The 23260-nt window shown below is 33.6% G+C and overlaps 3 protein-coding genes across 3 annotated transcripts; 2 read left to right on the top strand and 1 right to left on the bottom strand.

Moving 5' to 3' along the window:
- Window positions 1-761: 761 nt before the first annotated feature.
- EPF1 (epidermal patterning factor 1) lies at window positions 762-2319 on the bottom strand. Its single transcript, XM_059596554.2, has 2 exons — window positions 1933-2319; window positions 762-1218 (listed from the first exon to the last, which is right to left on the bottom strand). Exons 1-2 carry the CDS (start codon window positions 2024-2026, stop codon window positions 935-937), a joined length of 378 nt encoding a protein of 125 aa, XP_059452537.1. The 5' UTR covers window positions 2027-2319; the 3' UTR covers window positions 762-934.
- Window positions 2320-11333: 9014 nt separating this feature from the next.
- Window positions 11334-11998, top strand: LOC148585312 (uncharacterized). Its single transcript, XM_088517017.1, has one exon. It carries the CDS (start codon window positions 11362-11364, stop codon window positions 11758-11760), a length of 399 nt encoding a protein of 132 aa, XP_088373143.1. The 5' UTR covers window positions 11334-11361; the 3' UTR covers window positions 11761-11998.
- Window positions 11999-15418: 3420 nt separating this feature from the next.
- On the top strand, window positions 15419-16251 carry LOC132181732 (NDR1/HIN1-like protein 6). The gene has a single exon (XM_059594970.2). The coding sequence runs from the start codon at window positions 15419-15421 to the stop codon at window positions 16124-16126; it is 708 nt and encodes a 235-aa protein (XP_059450953.1). The 3' UTR covers window positions 16127-16251.
- Window positions 16252-23260: the final 7009 nt, after the last annotated feature.

The raw sequence follows: 23260 nt of genomic DNA on the forward strand, positions 1-23260 counted from the left end.
ATTTTTTAAATGTATTTTTAGTAAAATCTTAAAAATAAAGTGTTTACTGAAAAAATATTTTTCATATAAAACTTTATTTTTTAAATACAATCTCAAATATGATCTTAGGATAAGATTCATCAAAATTAGTGACACGTTCATGTTGGGTATTTATAAGAACAATATTATTCTTTTATCATTCTTTCACCTCTTTTTATACATCTATCTCTCATTCTTTCATTATTATTATTTTTCTTTTCGCGCAAATTGATCATTGAATTTATGAAATTACATGTGGTCTCAAACATTTAATGGTAAATTTGTCTATTTCCTATATGAAGATAGACGAAAAATGTTCAAAAGATGAAAAATCAAACATTTCTCTTATTTATTTAGGTGGATTGGAAAGATTAGCTTAGCGTGAACCAGCTGCACATTCACAATCACTTTGTTACGAAACCAATCGGTAACGGGATAAATTTGGACAGATTTTTTGAGTAATTCTAAAAATTTCTTTTATGTCATTTAAAAAATGATGTGACTTTTAAAATCAATATTTGATTAAAATTTAATAGTAATTAATCATAAGCCCAATAATAATTTTAAAAGTTACATCAGTCTTGTTAAATTAATTTTTCTCTTATATCGTTTGGGGATCATCCCCCTTTATTTCTTTTTCTATAGTGCATGTTAATTATTAGGTTACTTTCATCCACCATTTTAGCAAATTCACTTGGCTTAATATTGGATTAGCAATCATACCCATTCAAATTTTCCAGACATTTAACAATAACCATCATTTCCAATTACTCTACAGAAAAAATTTAAGCACACTTAGAAAGCTAGAATTTTGCTAATTTTGATAAACAACTCCCTAATTAAGTAGAAACTCTCTGATTACACAACCTAGCTAGCTCTTGTAGGGGCTCAAACAAAAAAACAAAAGTAGTTAGATTTATGGAACAGGATAAGACTTGTTATTACACATGCACTTGTAAGCCATAGGACATGTCTCAGCCTCTTGAAGCGATGCACAGACGAAGCTCACCATGACTAGCCGACATGGTGAGCACGAGCCACAAGCGTGAGAGCAATCGGGTAAGCTTGACCCGGCTATTTGGAGCGGATCGGGTACCTTTCTCTTCATCGGCCTTCTTTCCGTGTAGGAATTTGGTTTTGCCACCAACCCGTCTTTTGCTTTACCCTCGGTGTAATGGGTATGGCCCTCATCATGATGACCTGTTTAACATGATCATAATAATTATAAGGATATTAGGAAGAATAAATATTAGCCAAGAACATAATTTTATTAATTATATGATATATATTATATATTATGGAACTATATCTACTCACTTAATGATATTATAAATTTTACAACTTCATTTTAAAAATAATTATTAAACTTTTTTCACCCGACTATAAAGCAAGGCTAAGGGCATATTTGGGTATACGTTTGAGAGTCTAAAAATGCATTTAACACTCAAAAAGTCGGTTTAAAGAAAAAAGTACATGTTTGGTTAAAAAAAATTGAAAGTGCTTTTAAAGGTTCAAAATGCCTAAAAATGGTCGGGTAAAAGCTTAAAAATGAAGTTTTTACCAAAATGTGTTTTTTTACTTAAAAGCTCTATTTTTCAAACACAATCTCAAACATGCTCTAAACCCTGTAATACTATTTAGGGCATGTTTGGGTATGGGTTTAAGGAGCCTAAAAGTGCGTTTAATACTCAAAAAGTCTATTTGAAGAAAAAATACATGTTTGGTAAAAAAAAAATTGAAAATGCTTTTAAGGGTTCAAAAAGTTCAAAAAATTGCCAAACGCATGCACTTTGGACAAAAACTTAAAAATAAAATTTTTACTAAAAAAAAAATGTTTTTCAATTTAAAAGTTCTATTTTTTAAAGACAATATCAAATCTATGAGAAAGAGAGAGAGAGAGAGAGAATATCGTACGTGAGAGTGGCCGGCCAAGGTGCCTCAAGGACATAACTTCTGGAACAAAAAGGAGAAGAATGACGAGTACAGAAGCACAAACAAAACCCTTCATGTCTGTCTATATATGAGCTTTCCCTTAACTTTTGTTTGGCTTTTTCTTTTTCAGTCTGAGTAAGCTTGTAGGCAAGAAAAAGTATGAGAAAAAGATGAGAAGTGTGAAGGGAAGAGGAGAGGAGTAGGTGTATATTTAAAGGGGTGGCTGAAAGCCGACGATATTGAAGCAAATCACAGGCAAGGGCTGGGACTATGTTATTGAAAAGCCAAGAGGTCACATGAAAGAGGGTGCACCAGAAGATTGGTCACAGGATCGGAGGAAGAAGAAGGATAATCGTGGAAGAATTTACTGAATTGAAAGAGCTTCTTTTACGTGATCTCTGACCGGAGCTTGGGCATTCTTGCCATAAATGAAAGGTTGCTTTGTAAATTTTTTTACAACTTTGGAAGCTTAGGCTAATAAATTAGGTATGTGGTCCAATGTGACACCCATTAATGTTGTTTCAGCATGAATGCGATGATAGACTTAAAGCTCTCACTCCACACCCAAGTTTCAGAGCTTTGCTTTCAGTATTCATGTCACTTGTTAAAACGAACAAAAAATTTGAGAGTTGGTTGAAACTGCTACATTAGCATTAATGTAAGGTATTTTTGACATTAAAATATTGTTTATAGCATTACTTTATATAAATAAATAAAAATAGGTATTCAATTTTTATTACAACTAGATAGCATGTAACTTTTGTTATGCATGGGGTTTTCACTATAATTTAATTTTCAACATTTGCTAAGACGTCTTAGAGAAGAGTATTTAGAACACATGTATACAAAGAGATTTAAAGTGGCCCACATGTTACATATGTTATTAAAAGTGTTTTATTAAACTAAAATTTTTGGGTAATTAAAATAAGGGTTACTAAATTTTTTAATACCTGAGTTTGCAGTTTTTTATTTTTTTCCCCCCAGGTTTTTAAACTAATCAAAAATGGTACCCGACCTATAGGAAAAGACGAAATTGATACCTCTATTAGTTTCTGTTACCTTTCGTCACACGTGTTACCATATAAAAATGTCACGTGTTCTAAAGATTAAAAAATAAAAAAAAATAAAAAATAAAATAAATAAATAAAAAACTAAACCTAAAATAAAAGTTTTAAAAAAAAATTTTGAAAATTGAAAATTTGAGGGGTGGCCGCCAACCTCCATTTTGGCCATTGGGGGGTGGTTCGGCCACCCCCAGACCGGTCTGGGGGTGGCCAAACCACCCCCCAATGGCCAAAATGGAGGTGGCCACCCCAAATTTTTCCTTTTTCTTTTTTTTTTTTTTGTTTTTTGTTTTGTCTTTTTTTTTTTAGGTTTTTTTTTAAAAAAATTATTAATTATTTTTATGATTTATTATTATTATTATTTTGTTAAGGACACGTGGCATATTTTGGGAGTGACATGTGATAGACCGTTAATTTTTTCTCACGGAATCTAACGGAGGTATCAATTTCGTCTTTCTCCATAAGTCATGTATCATTTCTGACTGTTTTGGAAACCTAGGAAGAAAAAATAAAAAACTGCAATCCCAGGTACTAATAAAGTTATTAACCCAATAAAGCAACATTAGATTATGAATAAGGGTCTTGGCCTTCAATTCTCCATTAGTCACAATTTTTTTAACATGACAAAGAGAGAGGCTAACAAATTTGTCAATCACTCTCCATTTAGATATAGTGTGAGGGTTCTAAAATTCTACAAAGTTACAAACATTCAATCTTGTTTATTCAATTTAAGCACTTAAGCAACAATGGCAAGAGGTAAGTATCTTTTGTGATTCTCTTTTATGTTTCATGTGTTACTTTTCTCTCAAAATCTTACATTAATGGTATGAGAGCCTACTTATGTGTCATGTTGTTTAGTATTTAATTTGTTGACAGTTTGTGTAATGTTTGAACATTTGTGTGTAGTACTCATGACTATTCTATTTCTCTCTTGTGAGATTTTTGATTTTAGGTCGTATGATTTGGCCGAATCTTTTGAAGTTTAATGTTTAATGATGCTTTTGTAGTTTTGAAGATTAATGTTATAATTTTTTATTGTGTAAAATACAGTATTTTCTACCAATTCTGATCATACAACCAAAATTTGCGTCCATGTATTTTCTTCAAAAGATTATTTCTTTTCATTGACTTTGAATACCCATATGTTTCTAAACCTATAAATCAATAGATGTTATGATTCTGAACAAAAAACCATGATATAAAGTCGAATTTTAGTGAGAAAATGTGAAGAAAAATGAGAAACTTGGTTTTTGACACGAATGCGGCGAGACCCGACCCTGCCAAAGAGTATTTTGTAATAAATTAATCAGTGATATTCTTTCATCTTAAGTGAAGTTATTTTTGGTGAGCAAATTTTGAGTTGTCTAGGAGTTTAGCTTTTCTTATTTTTATTCTTTTTTAAAAAAATATATATTTTTGTTGGCTTCATTCGGTTCCAAAATACAGAGACTACTGTTCATGAGCTCAAACACTAATATAGAATGCTCAGAATCCAATCTCTGCCGTTCACAATGAGGATTCATGTGTCATGAACATCCCTACAAAGTTTCAACTCAAACAGACCACAAACGCTCATCAATCGGAGCTGTTGATCATGACAAGACAGCATTTCCATAATGCAATTTTTCCTCCATTGCAACCCTGTTCAGATAGGCCCTTTCCCTGTAGGTACGGAAATTCTAGAAACATAATTTCTTGTCCTGCCAAGGTTTTCTGAACAGCAAGACAGCCTATTCGGGACAGCAGTTCTAGAAACATGTTTTTTCGTCATCCGCAAGGCCCTGTCTGGACAGGCACTTAACCTATCCAGACACCCCATAGATTTTATACCCAAAACGTGTTTTTAATGTGGGCTCAAGTCTAGGGTTTTGTAGATGTTATAAATACATCTTTATAGAAGAGAAAGTGACGAATTCTGCATCTAGAATTCGCCTTCGTATGCTAAAAGAGTCTTGATATAGATTGTTAGTTCTCTCTCTTAGAGTGATCGTTTGTTTTACTTGTTGATTGTTAAAGTGAAGTCAACCGGAGTTCCGGTGAAGGGAGATCACGTAGAAGGATTGTGCCAGCTGTCTCTGGAAATGGCTACTGCGGTAGAAGGCAAGTGGGTCGCTTGTCTTATGCAAGATAATGTTAGTTGCAAAGGTTTTGTAAGTGTGAACTTCTTGTAATCCTTTATTCTTTTACTGAGTTAGTTGATTCCTTGGGTTTGGCTGCCCTGGAAAAGTTTTACTTTTAGAGAATTCTCTAATTGGTTTCCTGTTCGTAACCAAAATATCTAAGTTCTTTATTGATTATTGCATATCTGTTTTGGTTGATTATAAATTGTTAGGTCAGATCTATTTCTGCATAATTTTGTGTGAAACACCTATACATTCAGAATAGGTGTTATTTTGAGTAAATTAGTTTTTTCAATTGGTATGAAGGAATTATTTCCTGAGTGTGATCCGAGACTCCATATCAAATGTCTCATATTGTTGCTCCTAATTCCTTTCATGTCTTTGATGGAACTAATTATATGCTTTGAAAATTTCGTATGAGAGCATACTTTAACTCCATTAGCGTTTGGCATATTGTTGAATTTAGATGGACTCGTCCCGACAAAGCAATAGCTGAATGGACAACGAAGGAAAAGAATAATGTTACTGCTAATGACAAAGCTATAAATGCTATTTACATATCTGTTTCAAATAAGAAATTTTCAAGAATTTCTAGATGTGAGATAGCTAAGGAAGCTTGGGAAACTTTAGAAGGAACTAAGGTTGTTAGAACTTCAAAAATTCAAATGTTGGTTTCTCAGTTTGAGGAGAATAGAATGTAAGAAGATAAAACGTTTGATGAATTCTACTCAAAGCTTATTATCATTAGAAACTCTACTATTAATTTAGGGGAAAAAAAAAAGGATAATGCTAAAGTTGTGAAAAAAATCTTAAGGTCGTTACCTGAGAGGTTTATACCTCAAATTGCTGCTATACAACAAAGCAAAGACCTAGACACAATGAAAGTAGAAAAACTTGTAGGTTCACTTCAGACTTTTGAGCTAATTCTACCCAAACACAATAACACCAAAAATATTGCTCTTAAGGCAAAAAAATGTTAAGGTTAACTCTTGTGGTTCATTTGATGAGGATTCTGGAAATGAGGAAGAAATAGCTATGTTTGCTAAGAAGTTTAGGAAATTCTTTAAACCCAAGAAAGGAAATTTTAGAAATAGCAATTCACAACTTTCTGAGAAATCTAGAATTGAGAATGTTGAGAAAGGTAAGTCACCTAGAGGTATCAAGTGTCACGAATGTGGAGGGCATAGGCACATTCGTGTTGACTGTGCAAACTTTTGAAAGTCAAATGGCAAGGCATTTAATATGACTCAAAGTGATGAGTCAGACAAGGACGATGCTGAACAGGGAGTTAATTACTTAGCTTTTGGAGTTAGTTACGAGAGTGAGCATGAGCATAGTGAGTGTAATTCTCAAGACAAACAAGGTGTGTTGGATAATGAATCGGAAGAGGAAGATGATCTGCAAAATGCTTATAATAATCTCTTTGTGGAATGCACTAAACTGAAAAGGCTGAATAAGCAGCACTTGAAGAAACTCAAAGAGGTTAATCTTGATCAACTTTCTGTCACCTTAACTGATTCTCTTGCTACTCATAATACTTTGATGTCTGAAAATCACATGCTAATTACCAAAGTGAAATCCTTAGAGAATGATCTGAATGAATCAAAGAATCATTTAACAAAATTCTCTAGTGAAAAGCTAAATCAAATGCTACATAATTAGAAACATTCATTTGATAGAACTGGATTAATGGGTTTTGATAAATATGCTATTTTATCTACTAATGTTGCTTCTTCTTCAAAGATGATTTTTGTGAAACCAGTGAACAAAGAAGATAGCTTGGCTGAAAAGAAGGTAATTTCTCCTCAAATTTCCAAAGGTTGAAAAGGTAAGGGAGCTCTAACTGATTCCTATGTGTCTAGTTCTAAGTCGAGAAGTGCGCATATGTTAAGGAACCAACCTTCTCAAAGGTTTATTTCTACGTGTCATAACTGTGGTAAGATTGGACATATCCGTCCTAAGTGTTTTCAACTTAACAGTCATGAGCCTAAAAGAGAATATTTACATTTTAGAAATAGTTATAAGAAATTATTCAACATGATGAGGGGCGTAGTAACACGGTTAGATGTCTTGGATAAGAGTCACACATTTGTCCCTGATGTGAAGAAAGTTTGGGTCAAGAAGATTAATACCATTCACCCATTGAGGGGGAGTGGTAATGGACTCACCTAAATTAGGTGGGTACATGACATGCTTAGAATTTATGCATATTTCATTTCTCTTTGGTATTCTAGGGCATTTTTTTGTTGTTAATGTTTTTGTGAAATTTTTTTTGTTTCCTTGTTCGATGTTCATTGTCTCGTGTATTGTTTCTAAATGCATATCTTGCATGTGTGTGGGTTCAACAATTCTGCACTTTACATCTGATGATTCATATGTGAATGATCTGCTTTGTTTTTCTGGATACTGTTGAGGGAGTAAGAGTCATTCTTCTCATGATCGAATTTGTGCACTCTATACTCCTATTAAGTTTGCATTTTTGATATGTTTTTGGAAGCTCTGATAAGACTTTTTTTTGTTAAGGAAGATAGGTAGTGTTAGTTTAATCAACTTGACCAACTTGTTAGTTGAACCTACCTCCTAAACATTCCAGCATTTTTCTCCTATGTGCTAAAAGCAAAAATATGAAAATTCAATAAATAAAATAAAAAAAAAAAAAATCAATATGCTAAAAGCATAAAATGTAAACAATGACTTATGTTTGCCTCAATATGTCCCTATAGAAATAATCAGTGACCAAATCATTGCGGAAACAGATAGTCACTAAATGACATAGTGAAAAGTGAATGATTTGTCTTAGGGGGAGTGTATCGAATGAGGGAGTCTAGGCCCTAGCATGATAAGGTTTGACTGTTGATTGATTTAGACTGTTTGTCCTTCCTATCCAAGTTGTCTGTCTATGTTTTTTTTCAACTGATGAAATCTTATTTAATAGGAGGTTTCACACACTACACCTTTCGCATGAGTTTACTGAGTTCTTGCTTACTTTATTGCATTTGCGGAACAAGTTGCTTCATACATATGTTGAATCTCTAATGTTTGTGTAGTATATTGATCACTCTGTTTTGCTAGGGTGTTCATGAGGACGTGCATGAGTTGTTGGACATCAATACAAGTTTTTATTTATGGTCAATTATTTATTTATTTATTTATTTTTGTGGTTTTAGTTTGAGGGGGAGAAAAAAAAAATTTCATGATCTTGCATTTTACTGATTATGCATTCGGAGCTTTGATCATATTTATGCTTCTATGACTTTCCTTGGGCTTATTAGTGTTTTACTGCCCTTGATTGGAATAGATAGAACACCACAGATGATTTTGATTTCGATATACTTATTGCATCTATGAATGATATTTGTTTGATGTTCTAACAGATTTGGTGAGTTATTCATGATTATATTTTATTCAAATCTATTATATTATTGGTCATTGTTTATTCATGTTCCACATATGCTTTAATGAATTTTGTGAGTGTTTCAGGATTCAGGAACCATGAAGACCTTTTGTCATTCTGTGACAAAAAGGGGGAGTAAATATGGGGGGATGATGGGATGTCTTGGCATATTGGTTTTGTCACCGAATTGCCAAAGGGGGAGTTTATAAGTATTTTTGTTGGCTTCATTCGGTTCCAAAATGAAGAGGCTACTGTTCATGAGCTCAAACACTAATATAGGATGCTCAGAATCCAATCTTCACCGTTCAAAATGAGGATTCACGTGTCATGAACATCTCTACAAAGTTTCAACTCAATCAGACCACAAAAGCTTATCGATCGAAGTTGTTGATCATGATAGGACAACATTTTTAGAATGCGGTTTTTCCTCCATTGCAGCCCTGTCCGGACAAGCCCTTTTCCTGTCCGGACAGCAATTCCATAAACATAAATTCTTGTCCTGCCAAGGCTGTCTAGACAGCAAGATAGCCTGTCCGAACAGCAGTTCCAAAAACATGTTTTTTCGTCCTCCACAAGGCCTTGTCCGGACACGCACTTAACCTGTCCGGACACCCCGTAGATTTTATGCCCAAAATATGTTTTTAATGTGGGCCCAGGTCTAGGGTTTTGTAGATGTTATAAATACATATTTATAGAAGAGAAAGTAACGAATTCGGCATCTAGTGTTCGCCGTCGTGTGCTAAGAGAGTCTTAATATAGATTGTTAGTTCTCTCTCTTAGAGTGATCATTTGTTTTACTTGGTTGTTAAAGTGAAGTCAACCGGAGTTCCGGTGAAGGGAGATTACGTAGAAGGATTGTGCAAACTGTCTCTGGAAATGGCTACTACAGTAGAAGGCAAGTGAGTAGCTTATCTTATGCAAGATAGTGTCAATTGAAAATGTTTTATAAGTGTGAACTTCCTGTAATCCTTTATTCTATTACTGAGTTAGTTGATTATCTGGGTTTAGCTGCTCCGGAAATGTTTTACTTTTAGAGAATTCTCTAATTAGTTTCTTCTTCATAACAAAAATATCTAAGTTCTTTATTGATTATTGCATATCTGTTTTAGTTGATTATAAATTGTTAGGTCAAATCTATTTCCACATTATTTTTTGTGAAACACTTATACATTTAGAATAAGTGTTATTTTAAGTCAATTAGGTTTTTCATTTTTGTTCAATACAGGGTAAATGACAAGATTACATGAAAATAAGATACAAATAAAGGGGTGGGAAACCCAATAAAAGCCCCAAAACAGCGGACCAGTGCAAAAGAATAATATAAAAGTTATTGAGAATTAATTAAATAAATGACTGGGTCAATTAAGTTGTCCGCTAGAAATAGCGATTTGAAGTGGCAAAGCAGTAGCATAACTGCATACGCAATGCCAATTGTAGCAATCGTAGAGAAACGGCACAGCAGGAAAAGACGAACTGCTAATGGCTAGATCGGTCCGTGGCAGGAAAGCACCACCATGGTGTCCGGTGAGAGAGAGAGAGAGGTATTTGGCAAAAAAAAAAAAGAATATTGGTGAACACCAAAACCGAAACTACAACCAATTTTGGGGTTCTCCACACGCAAAAAGAAGATACTAGCTATGGAGATCCGGTGCAAAAGAAGAGAGAAAACTCATAGGGGAGTAGAAATTAAAACTCATAGGAAAGTGAGAGAGAGGAGAGACAAGCTCAAAAGTAGGAAAGTTGATTCCAATCAAAGTGGATCCACAAAGAGGATATACAGGGCAGTACAGAACAAAGAGACGGCCGAGGATCTTTATGAGTTCATGTTTAAATTTTGAATTTCAAGCATCTCTTTATTCACGTCATGTCAAATTATCAATAAAAATAGTTATCTTGAATTGTTTTTTTGGATGAAATTGTTCATTAGGCATTAAAAAAGCATGGGGAGTAGGTAGCAAATTCTTATTTGATCGGAAAAGTCAACAAATTCCAAACGATACCGCCTAGAGGTAGAGTGTGTGAACAGTTTGATTCTAGATCAACATAGTATGTGTCGGACAAACTTTCATCCACATTCAACATGATGCTATCTTATTCAAAAATCTTTGACCTAGGTAGTATAAGAAAGATTGGCATTTCAGCAATTTTGTTGACTGAATTGCTAATAATTTTTGTAGTAAATGCAAAAGAGTTTTTATAAGATCGATCTTCATATAAATAACTGAGCTCGTCAAAATTTATTTGGGCAAGTAAACCCAACTCTCGAAACATTTAAAATTGTTGGAGATCTCAATTCCTATAAAAGACCTAAAAATTTAAAATAGAAAAATGTTACATGTAATTCTAAGTGCTTATTAAATTATCACGAACCCATTAAAGATTAAACGATGATGATTTTCACAGTCATGTTTGAAAGTAAACCCTTGAAAACAGGCGTCTTAATGTATAAATAATGTATCTCATTAGGAAAATTCAACTAGATTTGAGAAGTTCTTGTAATTTTCCTTCCTTGAGGAACCTTCTGTTTGTCTAGGAAAATATTTATTTTTAGCGGACTATACATGGGTTTTGGTCAAAGGTCAATAATGGTAGCTCGAAGCTGTGTTATGGTTGAGGTGTCCCAATATAGGCACTAAATGCTTGGTGGTTAAGGAGTTGATTTTGGTGTACAAGAATTCCCTTACAGTGTATGAGCGCCGGCCAGGAAACATAATAAAACTAGAGTCAAAGTTACACCAATTAAAAAAAAAACGTGCAAAAAAAAGGAAAAAAAACAAAACTTCATCTTCATGTATATATATGAATTCGGTGTCTCTCATCAGTTTGTGTAGCCATGAACACCCTAATCCGCAGCGCCACCAGGTCTCTCAACTGCGGATTGGATCGTTATGAGCCGTTGGATCAACATGGTCAGGAAATAAGGGAAGAAGACAGCCATGGCCGGAGAGAGTTTTCAAAGGCCAGAAAGGAGCAGCCCCATCATACCAACTTGGTGCATTCTTTAAGCTACAAACGAGACAGAGCTAAGAAACGGCAGATTTTCCTGAAAATGTACAAGTTGGAAAAATTGGGAACACCAAGGCCTCGGAAAATAAGGAAGATGGTGGTCATGAAGGTGAAGAAAGCTATGGTGTCGGTCGTTTCATTCATGCGACTTGGCTCCTTTAGACCATGTAGTTGTCGTTTCACCATTTACACATCCTCTCCTTTGCCGCCTTGCAAATGTTGTTGAATTTTTTTTTTTTTCTGGTTTAATTCTAGAATTCGCATGATATGTGACAGAGTCCGAGTACAGCAGCTCAGAATCCACCTCCTGCCCAAATGCTCTGTTTTAAGGGATTTTGTTGCTCTGTTTTACGTTATGGTGTTGTGTTTTGTTTTATCAACTAAATGGCAGTTCTCTGTATATAATTAATGATGTAATTAAGCTGGATTCTTATGGACATCAATAAAGAACTGTTTTCCAACCAGATGTCTTGTCTTGCTGCTGTGCGAGTGTGTGAGTTTTCTGCCATTGTTACCTGGATTTTGTTCCCTGTTGTGTAAAACTGGTACCAGAACCTGAAGTTCTTGTATGATAAAGATAAGAATTTCTATTCTAAATTTAGGGATTAAGATGATTTGATTGTCTTAAATTAAGGAATTTAGTTTGTATCTAAAATTATTCAAATCTATGTAAAGCTCTATAAATAGAGTATTGTAGTCAAATCAAATAATGAAATAAAGATATAGCCTTTAAAACTTTAACGTGTGTAAATGTAAGTTGCCGAACCATCTTAATTTCTTTCAGTTGGGTTTTTTGTCCGAACGAACGGAAACCATTTGGACTCATTTGGTTGATAAACTTGAAAAGAGGAAGAAGAAAAATGTTAAAGGAAGAGGGGGTAAGAGAAACTAATAACAAAAATTGCATTAGTGGACACAGTTATCAACTCACATGTAGCATGACACCGTTTACCAATGCATGAAAATTGCATTTTGCATTTTGTAATTTTTTTCATAATCCAATGGAGAGGCTTTTTGAATAAATGGTTAACTATTTTAGCTAAAAAGGCAAAATGACTAAGCCATTGAGAATACTCTTATAGAAAAGTTGTAAAAAAGAAAAACGACTAAATGGATAAAGATGCAATTAGTGCTAAGTCTAAGGGGGACTAGTGAAGTGTGTATAAGTGTCTCTAAGCCCTAGACATAAGATTTGACTTTTAGTTTAAGGGTTTTGTTTGATTCACAAGTGGTAATTATGAGGTCGAGCTTTTTGGCTTTTACAATTAATTTTTTGGGGATCGAAAGGGATTGATTTTTCTTTGTCTAGCTGTAGCTCTAGAGGAAGCAGTTGCCAATCAAAAGGGACTGACTATTCAAGGCCACCCATCTTTCTTGAGTGGTAAGAATTAATTAGGAATGTCTTCTGCATCTACCACTAACAAGAAACTTCTAAACCCCTTCTTTTCAATGCCCACTTGAAGTTGCCTGATATGATGTCTACTTGTTTAGGGTTCATTTTGTATTACAATTTTATAAACAAAAAGTGTGATTTTAAACTAAATCCCAGAAAAAAAATAAAAAATAAAAATCAAATCGCAGAAAATATATTATTTGGAATTGCGTTTTTAAAAAATTGCGATTTAAAAACGTAAAAAATTTGATTTTTCAAATCGCAGGTGAGGAGGTGCTTTTTTGAAAATGTAGAATTTTAAAGGTTAAACTGGGATTTTAAAGGTCAAACAGTTATTTAGCCAAAAACTTAATTGTGTTTTTAAAAATCATATTTTCAAATCACACATTTCTAAACTACACTTTTTGAAATCGTAAACTCAGATGGATTCTTAATCTTCGGTGCGGATATAAGGATTCACAACAATTACTTCCTCGAATTATTAGTAATTTAGATAGTTAATGTAAAAGACCTTATATGAAACCTATCAGTCGAGATGGATCTAGGAGGGGGCTCGCATGGGCCATGGGCTCCTCCCATATTTTATTAATCTATATATATAGTGACCTATTTTTTTTGGCTAAAAATTAAATTTGGCCCTTATTAACTTGATCATGATAGCCCAATTATAAAACTCCAAGGAACAAGTATACATATCCCCATTTAACTAAGCGACGATTTGCAGTATTCCTTCTAAACTTTCAATTGTAGCAATGTCCCCCTTTTAAACTATATTACAATTGCAATGTACCCCTTTCCTAGGAAAAAAAAATGCCTTAAATAAAATAAATAATGGAAAGAAATCATTTTAATGATTTTTGTTTATTTTTTATTTTTTATTTTATCAATGTTATTTTTGCTATTTTTATGTACGGATGACGGATGTGGTACAATTTTTTATTTTTTATTTTTTATTTTTTTATTCAAACAAGGAAACGGGGGAAGGGAAAACATCAAATAGGTGATTGAGTATAAAATTAAAATATATTATGAAAAAAATTATTTTGTATCTTCTATTTTATTTATATTTTGTTAATATTGAATTGATACTGATTTTATTATTTAATCTTAGATTTTAAATATTGTGTATTTATGTTTTGGCCCCCCTCGATGAGAATTTCCAATTCTCTCCCCACCTATTAGTTTAGATAGGCGATTAAACTATCCAAAATTTGTTCGAGTGGGTAAATTATGATAAATGCTAAATATCCCAAATTTTTGTTTCAAAAATTTGTTCTCAAATGATGTCTCACCATCTTATGAGTTGGTAACACATTTCACAAAATAATAAATCTCATGAGATGGTGACACATTATTTAGAAACCAACTTTTGAGAAGAAAATTTATGATATGTAGCACTTCTCGTATATATGAAGTCTCAAATTGTGTGACCAAATTACTAAATAATTCGGTCGAATAATTGTTGTGGATCTCAACCTCAACTCCGAAGTGTGCCATTAATACCGTTAGTATTAAGTTAATTTAACATGTAAACTACACGTGCCGATGTGTGGGAAGCCCCACGCTGCGTTTGACAACACCCACCGCCTCTCGCTGCTGTCTCCAGTTTCCTGTGGTGTTGCTCAGCCTCTCGGCTCTCACTGGTGGCGCGTGGTTTTCACGCTTCGGCGAGTGGCTTATACGCGCCAATCATTCACCGTGTCCCCACTGCCTTCCTCCACCTTACCATCCGCCGGATCTTCTATTCTGAGATTTAATTTATTGTCTTTTTAAATTTCTCTGTAATTATATATTCCTTTTTTTTTTTTTTTTTTTGGCTAGTTTGTTGTGCTGGCCTTTTTTTTTTCTTCTTTTGACAAAGTTTTCCCTCTTTCCTTGGTCTTGTTTGGTTTCCTTAGCCGACTACTAATGGTCATGCGGCAAGCCCTTTGGTGTTTTGTTTCGTTTACGGAACTTTGCCTTTTATTGCAGCATCTTTTGGCAGTTTAAGTTCATTTGATGGGCCGGGTCATTTATTTGACCTATATATTCTCGACGGTTCTTGAGAAAACTCTATCACCTTTGCGTTTTATTTTCTTGTAACATTGAATTAAAAAAATAAAAAAAATAAAAAAGTGAGTGACGTGGCAAATGCATGATCGTTGATTAAGAGGAAGACATGGTAGAAAATTAGAAGAAAAACCAGTTTGTCTTGCCTGAAAACCCGGTTAGACAAACACACTGTCTGTGCCTTCCATATTGTCCACACAAATGTAACAAATTGCCCTTAAACCAATGCAAACCATCCCCCCCAAAAGAACAGTTTCTCTATCTCTTCTTCCATTGGAGAAGATAGAGGAGGAAAGAAGACCCTCTCTTTCATCTTCTCCTACTCTTATGGCCTATGCCCACCAAAGGGTCCACCACCACAACACCTCTCAAACGTCGACGTTGAGCTATCCTCCTCCTCCTCCTCTTCCTCCTCCTCCTCATCATCATCATCATCATCATCATGGAATCCGACGGCCACCCATACGCACCACCAAAGTATGTGATGCTCTCGCACAACCATGGAAGCCTCAGGCCCCCTCCATATAGGCGCAACGTCCCCCGGTACCCTTCCAAAAGGTCAAGCAGGAGTTGTTGCTTCAAATTCTTGTGTTGCTGCTATTGCTTTCTCCTCTTCTTCACACTCCTCCTCCTCTTCCTCACTTACCTTTTCTACACAAAATACAAGCCACAAATTCCATCCTACAATGTCGATAGCTTCAGCGTCAAGGCATTCAACATGCAGCCCGACATGAGCCTCTTCACAGAATTTGCCGTGGCAGTAAAAGCTGAAAACCCAAATGAACACATAGGCTTCACGTATGGGGAAGACAGCGAGATTACCATTTCTTACACAGGCTCAAATCTCTGCTACGGAAAACTCCCAGCTTTCCATCAACCCAGAAAGAACACAACAATAATAAACATTTCCTTAGCAGGAACCAGCCCATTTGGGTCAGGGCTACAAGCAGCTCTCATGGAAAACCGACATACAGGGAGGATTCCTTTGCTTGTGTCGGTGCATGCACCAGTTAACGTTGTGCTCGGAGATTTGAAGTTGAGGAGGCTTGATGTCTACGTAAACTGCTCCTTGGTCATCGACAACTTGTCACCCAATAAGAAGGTTCGGATTTTATCGACCAAATATGATTACAGCGTGGGTGTTGTTTAATTTGTGTTGAGAATCTTAGACTTTGTAGATGTTTGTTTAATGATGTTTGGGGTGGGAACTAGAGGACAGCCGTGTGATCGATCGGCTTCTTTTTTAGAGTTAATCTTTCTACTTGTTCCGAGTAATGTTATAAGTCATCTCAAATGTGATATGGTTTTTAAAATTAATTACCGTTGAATTTAAGATGTAATATATTGAACTTTGACCTATTGTTAATTTTAAAAGTCACATCACATTTGGGATGACTCTGAAAAGACTCTAAAAAGCCTTATAGTACTACTCACTTGTTCCTCGTCATGTAATGTTCTATATATGGTCGCAAATACCAATTATATATGACATAATTTGTTGAGAAATAGAGGTAATTGCAGGTCTAGCACTGTGGATATTTGTTTTTATTGGACTAGGTTGTGAGTTTCCATCTAGGAAACAGTTCCTTAGTTGCAGAGAAACAATGACGATGTGTGCCCTAAATTTATGTCATTAATTACATTACATATATGAAGTTTCATTGGAGACAAGGAAGAAATGGTTGGCCTTGTTTGGTTGCTTTAATTATCTTCTTTTTTTTTTTTTTTTTTTTTTTTAAAACGACTTATTTCTTCAGTGATATAACAATCAAATGAAGCAAAATGTTTCGTATAATGTCAAAAATACAATTTGAAATCTTCACAACTTAAACATTATCTATGACATACACAATAGCCTCTCGGGCTATTATAAGGCAATATTTATGAAAAGCTACTGTCCCAATCAGTTTCAGATATACAGCAAATTCTGATGAATCATGTTTATCCGCTGCCAAGTCATTGATTCCCTAGCTTTTTTTATTTCCGCTACTAGTGTTTTATCAATCGCAATCTCATTCGTTGCCTCTATTATAGTGACAATTCTTTTTTTTTGCCTAAAAGTACTAGCAGCAAATGCCCTATATGTCATTCCCTTCTCTATGTTTAGGAAAATTTTCAAAAAAAACCATAAAAACACACCCACATTAAAAGCCCTATATTTAACCTACACCAAAATGTATCTAAAATGTTTCCCAATGCATTAAGAAACATTGTAGATACCCAATACTTTATTAAATTATAAACAAATCATTCTCTCTCCTCTCTCCTTCACATGTCCTAACAATTCTCTCTCATCTCTCCTTTCTCATTGGTTGCAATGATAAAAAAAATAGTATTTAATTCATATAAAGAAAATAAGGGAATCTATTGTGAAGTGTTTTTTTATAGAGAATGAAAAAAAATAGTTTTATTCCCTAAATTGAGGGAAAATGGTTGGAAAGCTGTTACTATTGCTCTAATAATTCACCCATCATTGGTATATGGTTTGCTCACAAAAAAGGAATCATAAGAAAATAAAAGACCGGCTAGAAACCAATGCCTTTATTCTTACGGATTCGTGAAAACAAAACCTAAGAGTATTCTCAGCAGTTACCCTAAAGCTGCTTCCATTTCCTACACATAGGAAAAATTTCAAAAAAATCACAAAAAACTCATCTACAGCAACTTTCATATATCTTCCCTATACATTAGCATTGGTACAATTGAACCCAATGTATTGGGTTCAACTCTAGCAATCCACATGGTTTATTATAATCATAAAATGATATTCTCTCTCCTCTCACACTTTCTTATACAAAATAAATGAATATAAAAACAAAACAAAAGTAAAACAAATAATATAAAACATTAAAATATCATTAATGTTATAGCCCCGAAGGGGTAGCTCAATCAGCTAGGGACCATGCATTATGAAGCGGAGGTCACTAGATCGCTGCTAAAAGTAGATTTAGAGAGAATACATTCTTATTTAAAAACAACAAAAATACAATAACAAAAACCCAACACATCCTCATGCGTTTCATGTGTGGATAGAAAGCACCCCGAGAACCATTAATACACGTACCCTGGTCAATCTGCGGTGGAGGCAGGAAAAAATGAGGGAGGAGGGGGAAGGAGAAAGGGGTCGGGGAGGAGGGAGTTACGACTCCCTCCCCCCACTCTACTATACTCTTTCTACGATGCTCTCCTTCTAGGGTTTGACAGCTAAGCTTAATTACCTTTTTACTCATGATAATTGCTCAAGTCATATCGAATTCCCTTTTCTTTTTTTGTTCTTTTTTTTTTTTTGGGTAGTAATTATTGTTGAATTCATTAATGCTCTATTTTGTTTCTAACAAGAAAATAGAATTTATAAACTTTAAGATTTTCATCATCAATTAAAACCAAAAAGAAAAACCTCATAACACAAAGCCTAGCAAGTACATGTTGAACAAGAAAAGGACCCATACTAATTTATTGTTGTGAAATAATTTGACGGTGCAAAAAACTCATGTTAATAAATAAATATATTAATCTTAAAAAAAATAACAATAAGATAAATATAATGCAAGATATTAAAATTAAGAGCAAGGAAGTATCTCACATTACTATAAAATCATTCAAAAGCGTTGTTTTGAATTAAAGGTTGATTTCGTCTCCCCCTGAGTATTTAACTCAGTATAATCAGATCTCTTGACATGCATTTGTTAGAACAAGGAACTAAGTTCAAATCCCCAAATCAAACAATCAACAATAAAAATGTATAAAGTAAAAAAGTAATATTTAATGGAAAAACATCACAATCATAAAACAAGTATTTTTATTACAAAGTAGGAACCCAATAAACACATTAAAGGGAAAAACCACTCCAGGGCAGCCAAATTCAAAAAATGGCTACAATAAAGATTCATATTACATAGACAATGACACTTACAGGTCAACTCCGGAAGACAACATGCTTCCCACTTGCCTCCGAGAAGAGGTCACACACATCACCATGTTTACGAGGATTTGTTACTCACCAAGTCTTGGACCATTGGCTTTCCACGTTCCTTGAGGATTATCTTATAAACTCTATGTTATCTTTAAACTTATCGTATGGCTTGTGTTGGTTTATAGACTTTATTATGTATCCCTAATGTTCTAGACTTGGTATGTATTATCTTGATTAACGTATTGATGATAGACTTGATAATATTATTAATTAAGTTATGATTATGATGATTTAAGTTATATATCGATTTAGTAACTTCTCTGGTTATTATTGTTTATGATTTAGTTTTATTTCTATTGTGGTTCTAAAAAAACCTGAGAGAGATATATACCTCTCCGCTGCTTAGTTCTTTGATCATTGAGGAGTAGTGGTAACTGTTTGAATTATTTACCAATAAAATAAATCTAGAGACGTTATAGTAATATTCCAAACTATTTACTAGTTAAATAATTTGAGGCCATTACATCAATATTGTTTTACAATATAGGGATGAACTCATCACTAATCTTCTAATTTAAAAGAATTGATAAACATAGAATTAAATAACAGAACCTCACAATGATCAATTGGAATTTAATTTTACCCATTAAACCTTATTTATGAGATTTCCAATCACATAGGTTTAGTGCATATCTAAGTGTCAAGTTTGAGTATCAGTCCTATTCCCCTCAATGTTTCACTCATTAATCTTCTCACAAGTGGATTGGTCAAATGATCCACCAAGTTCCTTTCTGGCCTTACAAAGCTCATAGACATTATACCACTTTCAATGAGTTGCCTTATAATATTGTGCCTTAATTGGATATGTCGATTTTTCCCATTATAAATCTTGCTTTTAGCTCGAGGTATGGCAGCACGACAATCACAATGAATACACATAGGTGGAATTGGGTTAGTATATAAAAGTAAATCAATAAGTAAGTTCCTTAACACTCAGCTTCAAATCTAGCATTATTTAAGGCAATTAAGCCAGGTTCCATGATAAATCTTGCTATGCAAGTTTGCTTTGACGACTTCCAAAAAATAGACCCTCTAGCTTGTGTGAACACATATCTATACGTGACATATTAGCCTGAACAATAAAACTGGGAAATGAGGAAAACAAATAGATAGATTAAAATAATTTGTTTGACAATAAATATGTAGGATACACTTTGTATATATATGGGCAAAAATCGTTCTCATCTATAGTCATTGAAAAGAGATAAGAGATTGCAGAGGAATATTTAAATTGACTTTTGTTTGTTGTTTAATGTTTGTTTAATTCAATCCACTCAATCTACACCATAGGGGGATAAATCAATAATTGTTTGAATTTAATGAAATCCTCTATAACATTTTTTCATTATTATTATTATTTATATTTTTTGCTATTCTTTTCTAAGACGTTTTCGCCAAAAGATTTTTTAAATTAAATTATAATATAGTCATTGAAAAGAAGTGTGACAATTACAAGAGGAATAGTTAAGTTGAAAACTAAATTCCCGTTTGACATGCGGAATAGACCCGTTGGAAACTAAATTATTTTGTTTGGTTGCTCATAGGAATATATATTCCTCTACGAAGAAGAATATCTATTTCTTGGAGAATGAAATACGTCTTCCAAAAAAAAGCATTATTATTTAAAAACAAAAAACCTGGAAAATAAAATTATTTTTAAATTCTAATACATAGTGAACAAAATAAATCAGTCAAGAACCAGTTGAACTATACATTCAAACAATAACCATTTTAATTTCTACGTTAAAACTAGAAATAAAAGAATCCAAATCTATACAAAAACGTATTGTTTTTGATGTAGAAGAACATCGTCTGTCACGTTCATTTGCAAAGGCTCTGCTAATTAGCCCAATCACATAAAGAACATCAAACACGAACCATTTTTAATTTCTAGTCTAGAAGTGGATTTAGAAAAATCCAAATCTACACTAAAACGTATTGTTTTTCAACGTAGATGAACATCGTCACTCACGTCCACTCGCAAAGGCTCCACTAATTAACCTAAAGAAAGAACACAAAAGATAAAGATATAAAACCATGCGCAAAGAAGTTTTTTCAATTTTTTAAATATAATTATTACCTTATTATATATATTTTGGGTCTTTTTGTAATTTTGGTACAATTCCAATGAAAACAAATGTGTTGTCACCAAACTAATGAATATGATTAGCTATTCTATCCCACATTCTCATTCCTAGTAATAGTTAATCATTTTCTTAAAGGAATAGTTATTTCGTGTACCAAACAAGGCTTTAAAGGAACTTTCTTAAGTCCAAATATTGCAATGACAATAATATGCATCTACACTAAAGAAAAATTGTTAAATAATGCACTAATAATAATAATATTATCTCACAATGATGCATTTTTAACATTTTAAATGGTTTTAGGCTAACATTGTTAAATTGGCCAAAAATTTTCATCAGTTTCATACTTGGGTGCATATATGTTCAATAGCTATGCACAAATTTCACTAATAATGGTTAAAAATAACCAAAATTTGATTTATAAAATAGTTTTATGGTTGCTAAATCCATTACAAGTAGCATTTTATGATTGTTTTTGTTGTTTAATGTTGGCTTAATTCGATCCACACAACCATCACCATAGGGCGGAAAACAACATTTGTTTGAATTTAATGAATTGCTCAATAACCTTTCTTTCTTCTCGCCTTTTTTTTTTTTTTCATTATTATTATTATTTATATTTTTTTTACTATTTTTTTCTAAGACGTTTTCACAACAACAAAAAATTTAAAAAACCCGCTCTATAGTTTTAATGACCATGAAAATTTTTGCATATAGTGACCCCCTCTCTTAAAATTGTGGACCTTCTAATCTAAGCACCTAGCTTGTTATGTGTATGCTCTCGTATTTAATATAGAGCTTAATGATGTATTTCAATATAATATAGTTAAGTTCCCAAGGAGTAGCTCAATCGGCTTGAGACCACGCTTCATAAAGCGGGGGTCACTATATCAAATCCCTCCCTTCCCCCGTCCCCTCCCCTTGTGTAAACATGTTAATTACAACCATTAAAAATGAAAAGCAACATCATGAATAAAAAGTGTGCAAAATAAATAAGAAAGATTGATTTAAGGTAAAATGTTTGTGACACTATAACTTTTACTACGATGCCTAACAGCAATTTAAATTTGATGTAAATTTGATTGCTGACTGTATAAAGTGTCATATAAATAATAGTTGAAGTAAGTTGAGATTGTTAAGTTTTTTAGTAAGTTGTTATTAAATTTGCTCTCATTGACTTTGTTTTAGCGTATGTAAAATAGAGTATATATATTGTAACATAAAATCAATTCTAACACATTGAGTTGTTCTCCCAACTTCATATAATTGCTCTAGATTTGACGTGGCATCAGAACTCTTCACTATTTGGCGAAGGTTAAATTTAGATTGTTGTTAGTGTCCATACAAACTTATGCGGCAATCCATAATTGATGAAATGCTTAAAGAATTTGTGATTAACAAGTCAACCACCAACTAATTAAATTGATGAGTTAATTTTTTCGCTTAACTATTTCACTAATTATAGAATATCAATTTGTAACGAAAGTTGTAGTAAAAGTGATATCATGGGGATGGCAATTTCAATTTCAAAGGAGGAAAATGGTGGCTAACGAGTTATTTTAAAAATCTCTCAGGTCACTCGTGTCCCTTAAAAAATAAGGTGACTTTTAAAATTACAATTTGATTAAAATTCAATAATGATCTATCAGAATCCCAATAGTGATTTTAAGAGCTATATCATTATTAGAAAGATACAAGAGAGATATAAGAGTGACTTCTAGCATTGGTCGAAGTTGACTGATACGTCTGGAAATGCTACTTTAGAGAAGAAGTCACACAAGTGGCAATCTCTCAACCCATCAATTCCTAAATTGTAGGGGAGGATTATAATCGCTATATTAAGGTCCAGGCACCTAGTGGCTTCCCAGGCAAACCTACACGGTTTTGCCCATAAAAGGAGGAGGATGCGGTGACAGAGGGGATTGGAGGATCTTCCGCTATTTTCTCTTTGAACCCCAGTGTTGCATCATAGTTTCTCAAACTTGGCCTTTTGTCTTGGTTAATTTGTTTGAATGCCTTATTTGTGTTCTTGATCGTTGGAGGCTACAAAGAGGTTAAATGGCAGGTGATTGAAACTTTGAATATATTGTCTCTGCAACCAAAAAAGCAGCACTTGAGTTGGAGATGGCTACTGGATTATCAGCTAGGGCACCATTACTCTTCCATTGCAATGCAAGCGGACTCCGGGTAATGATGAAAAATTACAAATTAAACAGGACATATG

Source organism: Corylus avellana, chromosome 5 (genome assembly GCF_965113065.1).
Source record: "Corylus avellana chromosome 5, dhCorAvel1.hap1.2, whole genome shotgun sequence".
Lineage (NCBI taxonomy): Eukaryota > Viridiplantae > Streptophyta > Magnoliopsida > Fagales > Betulaceae > Corylus > Corylus avellana.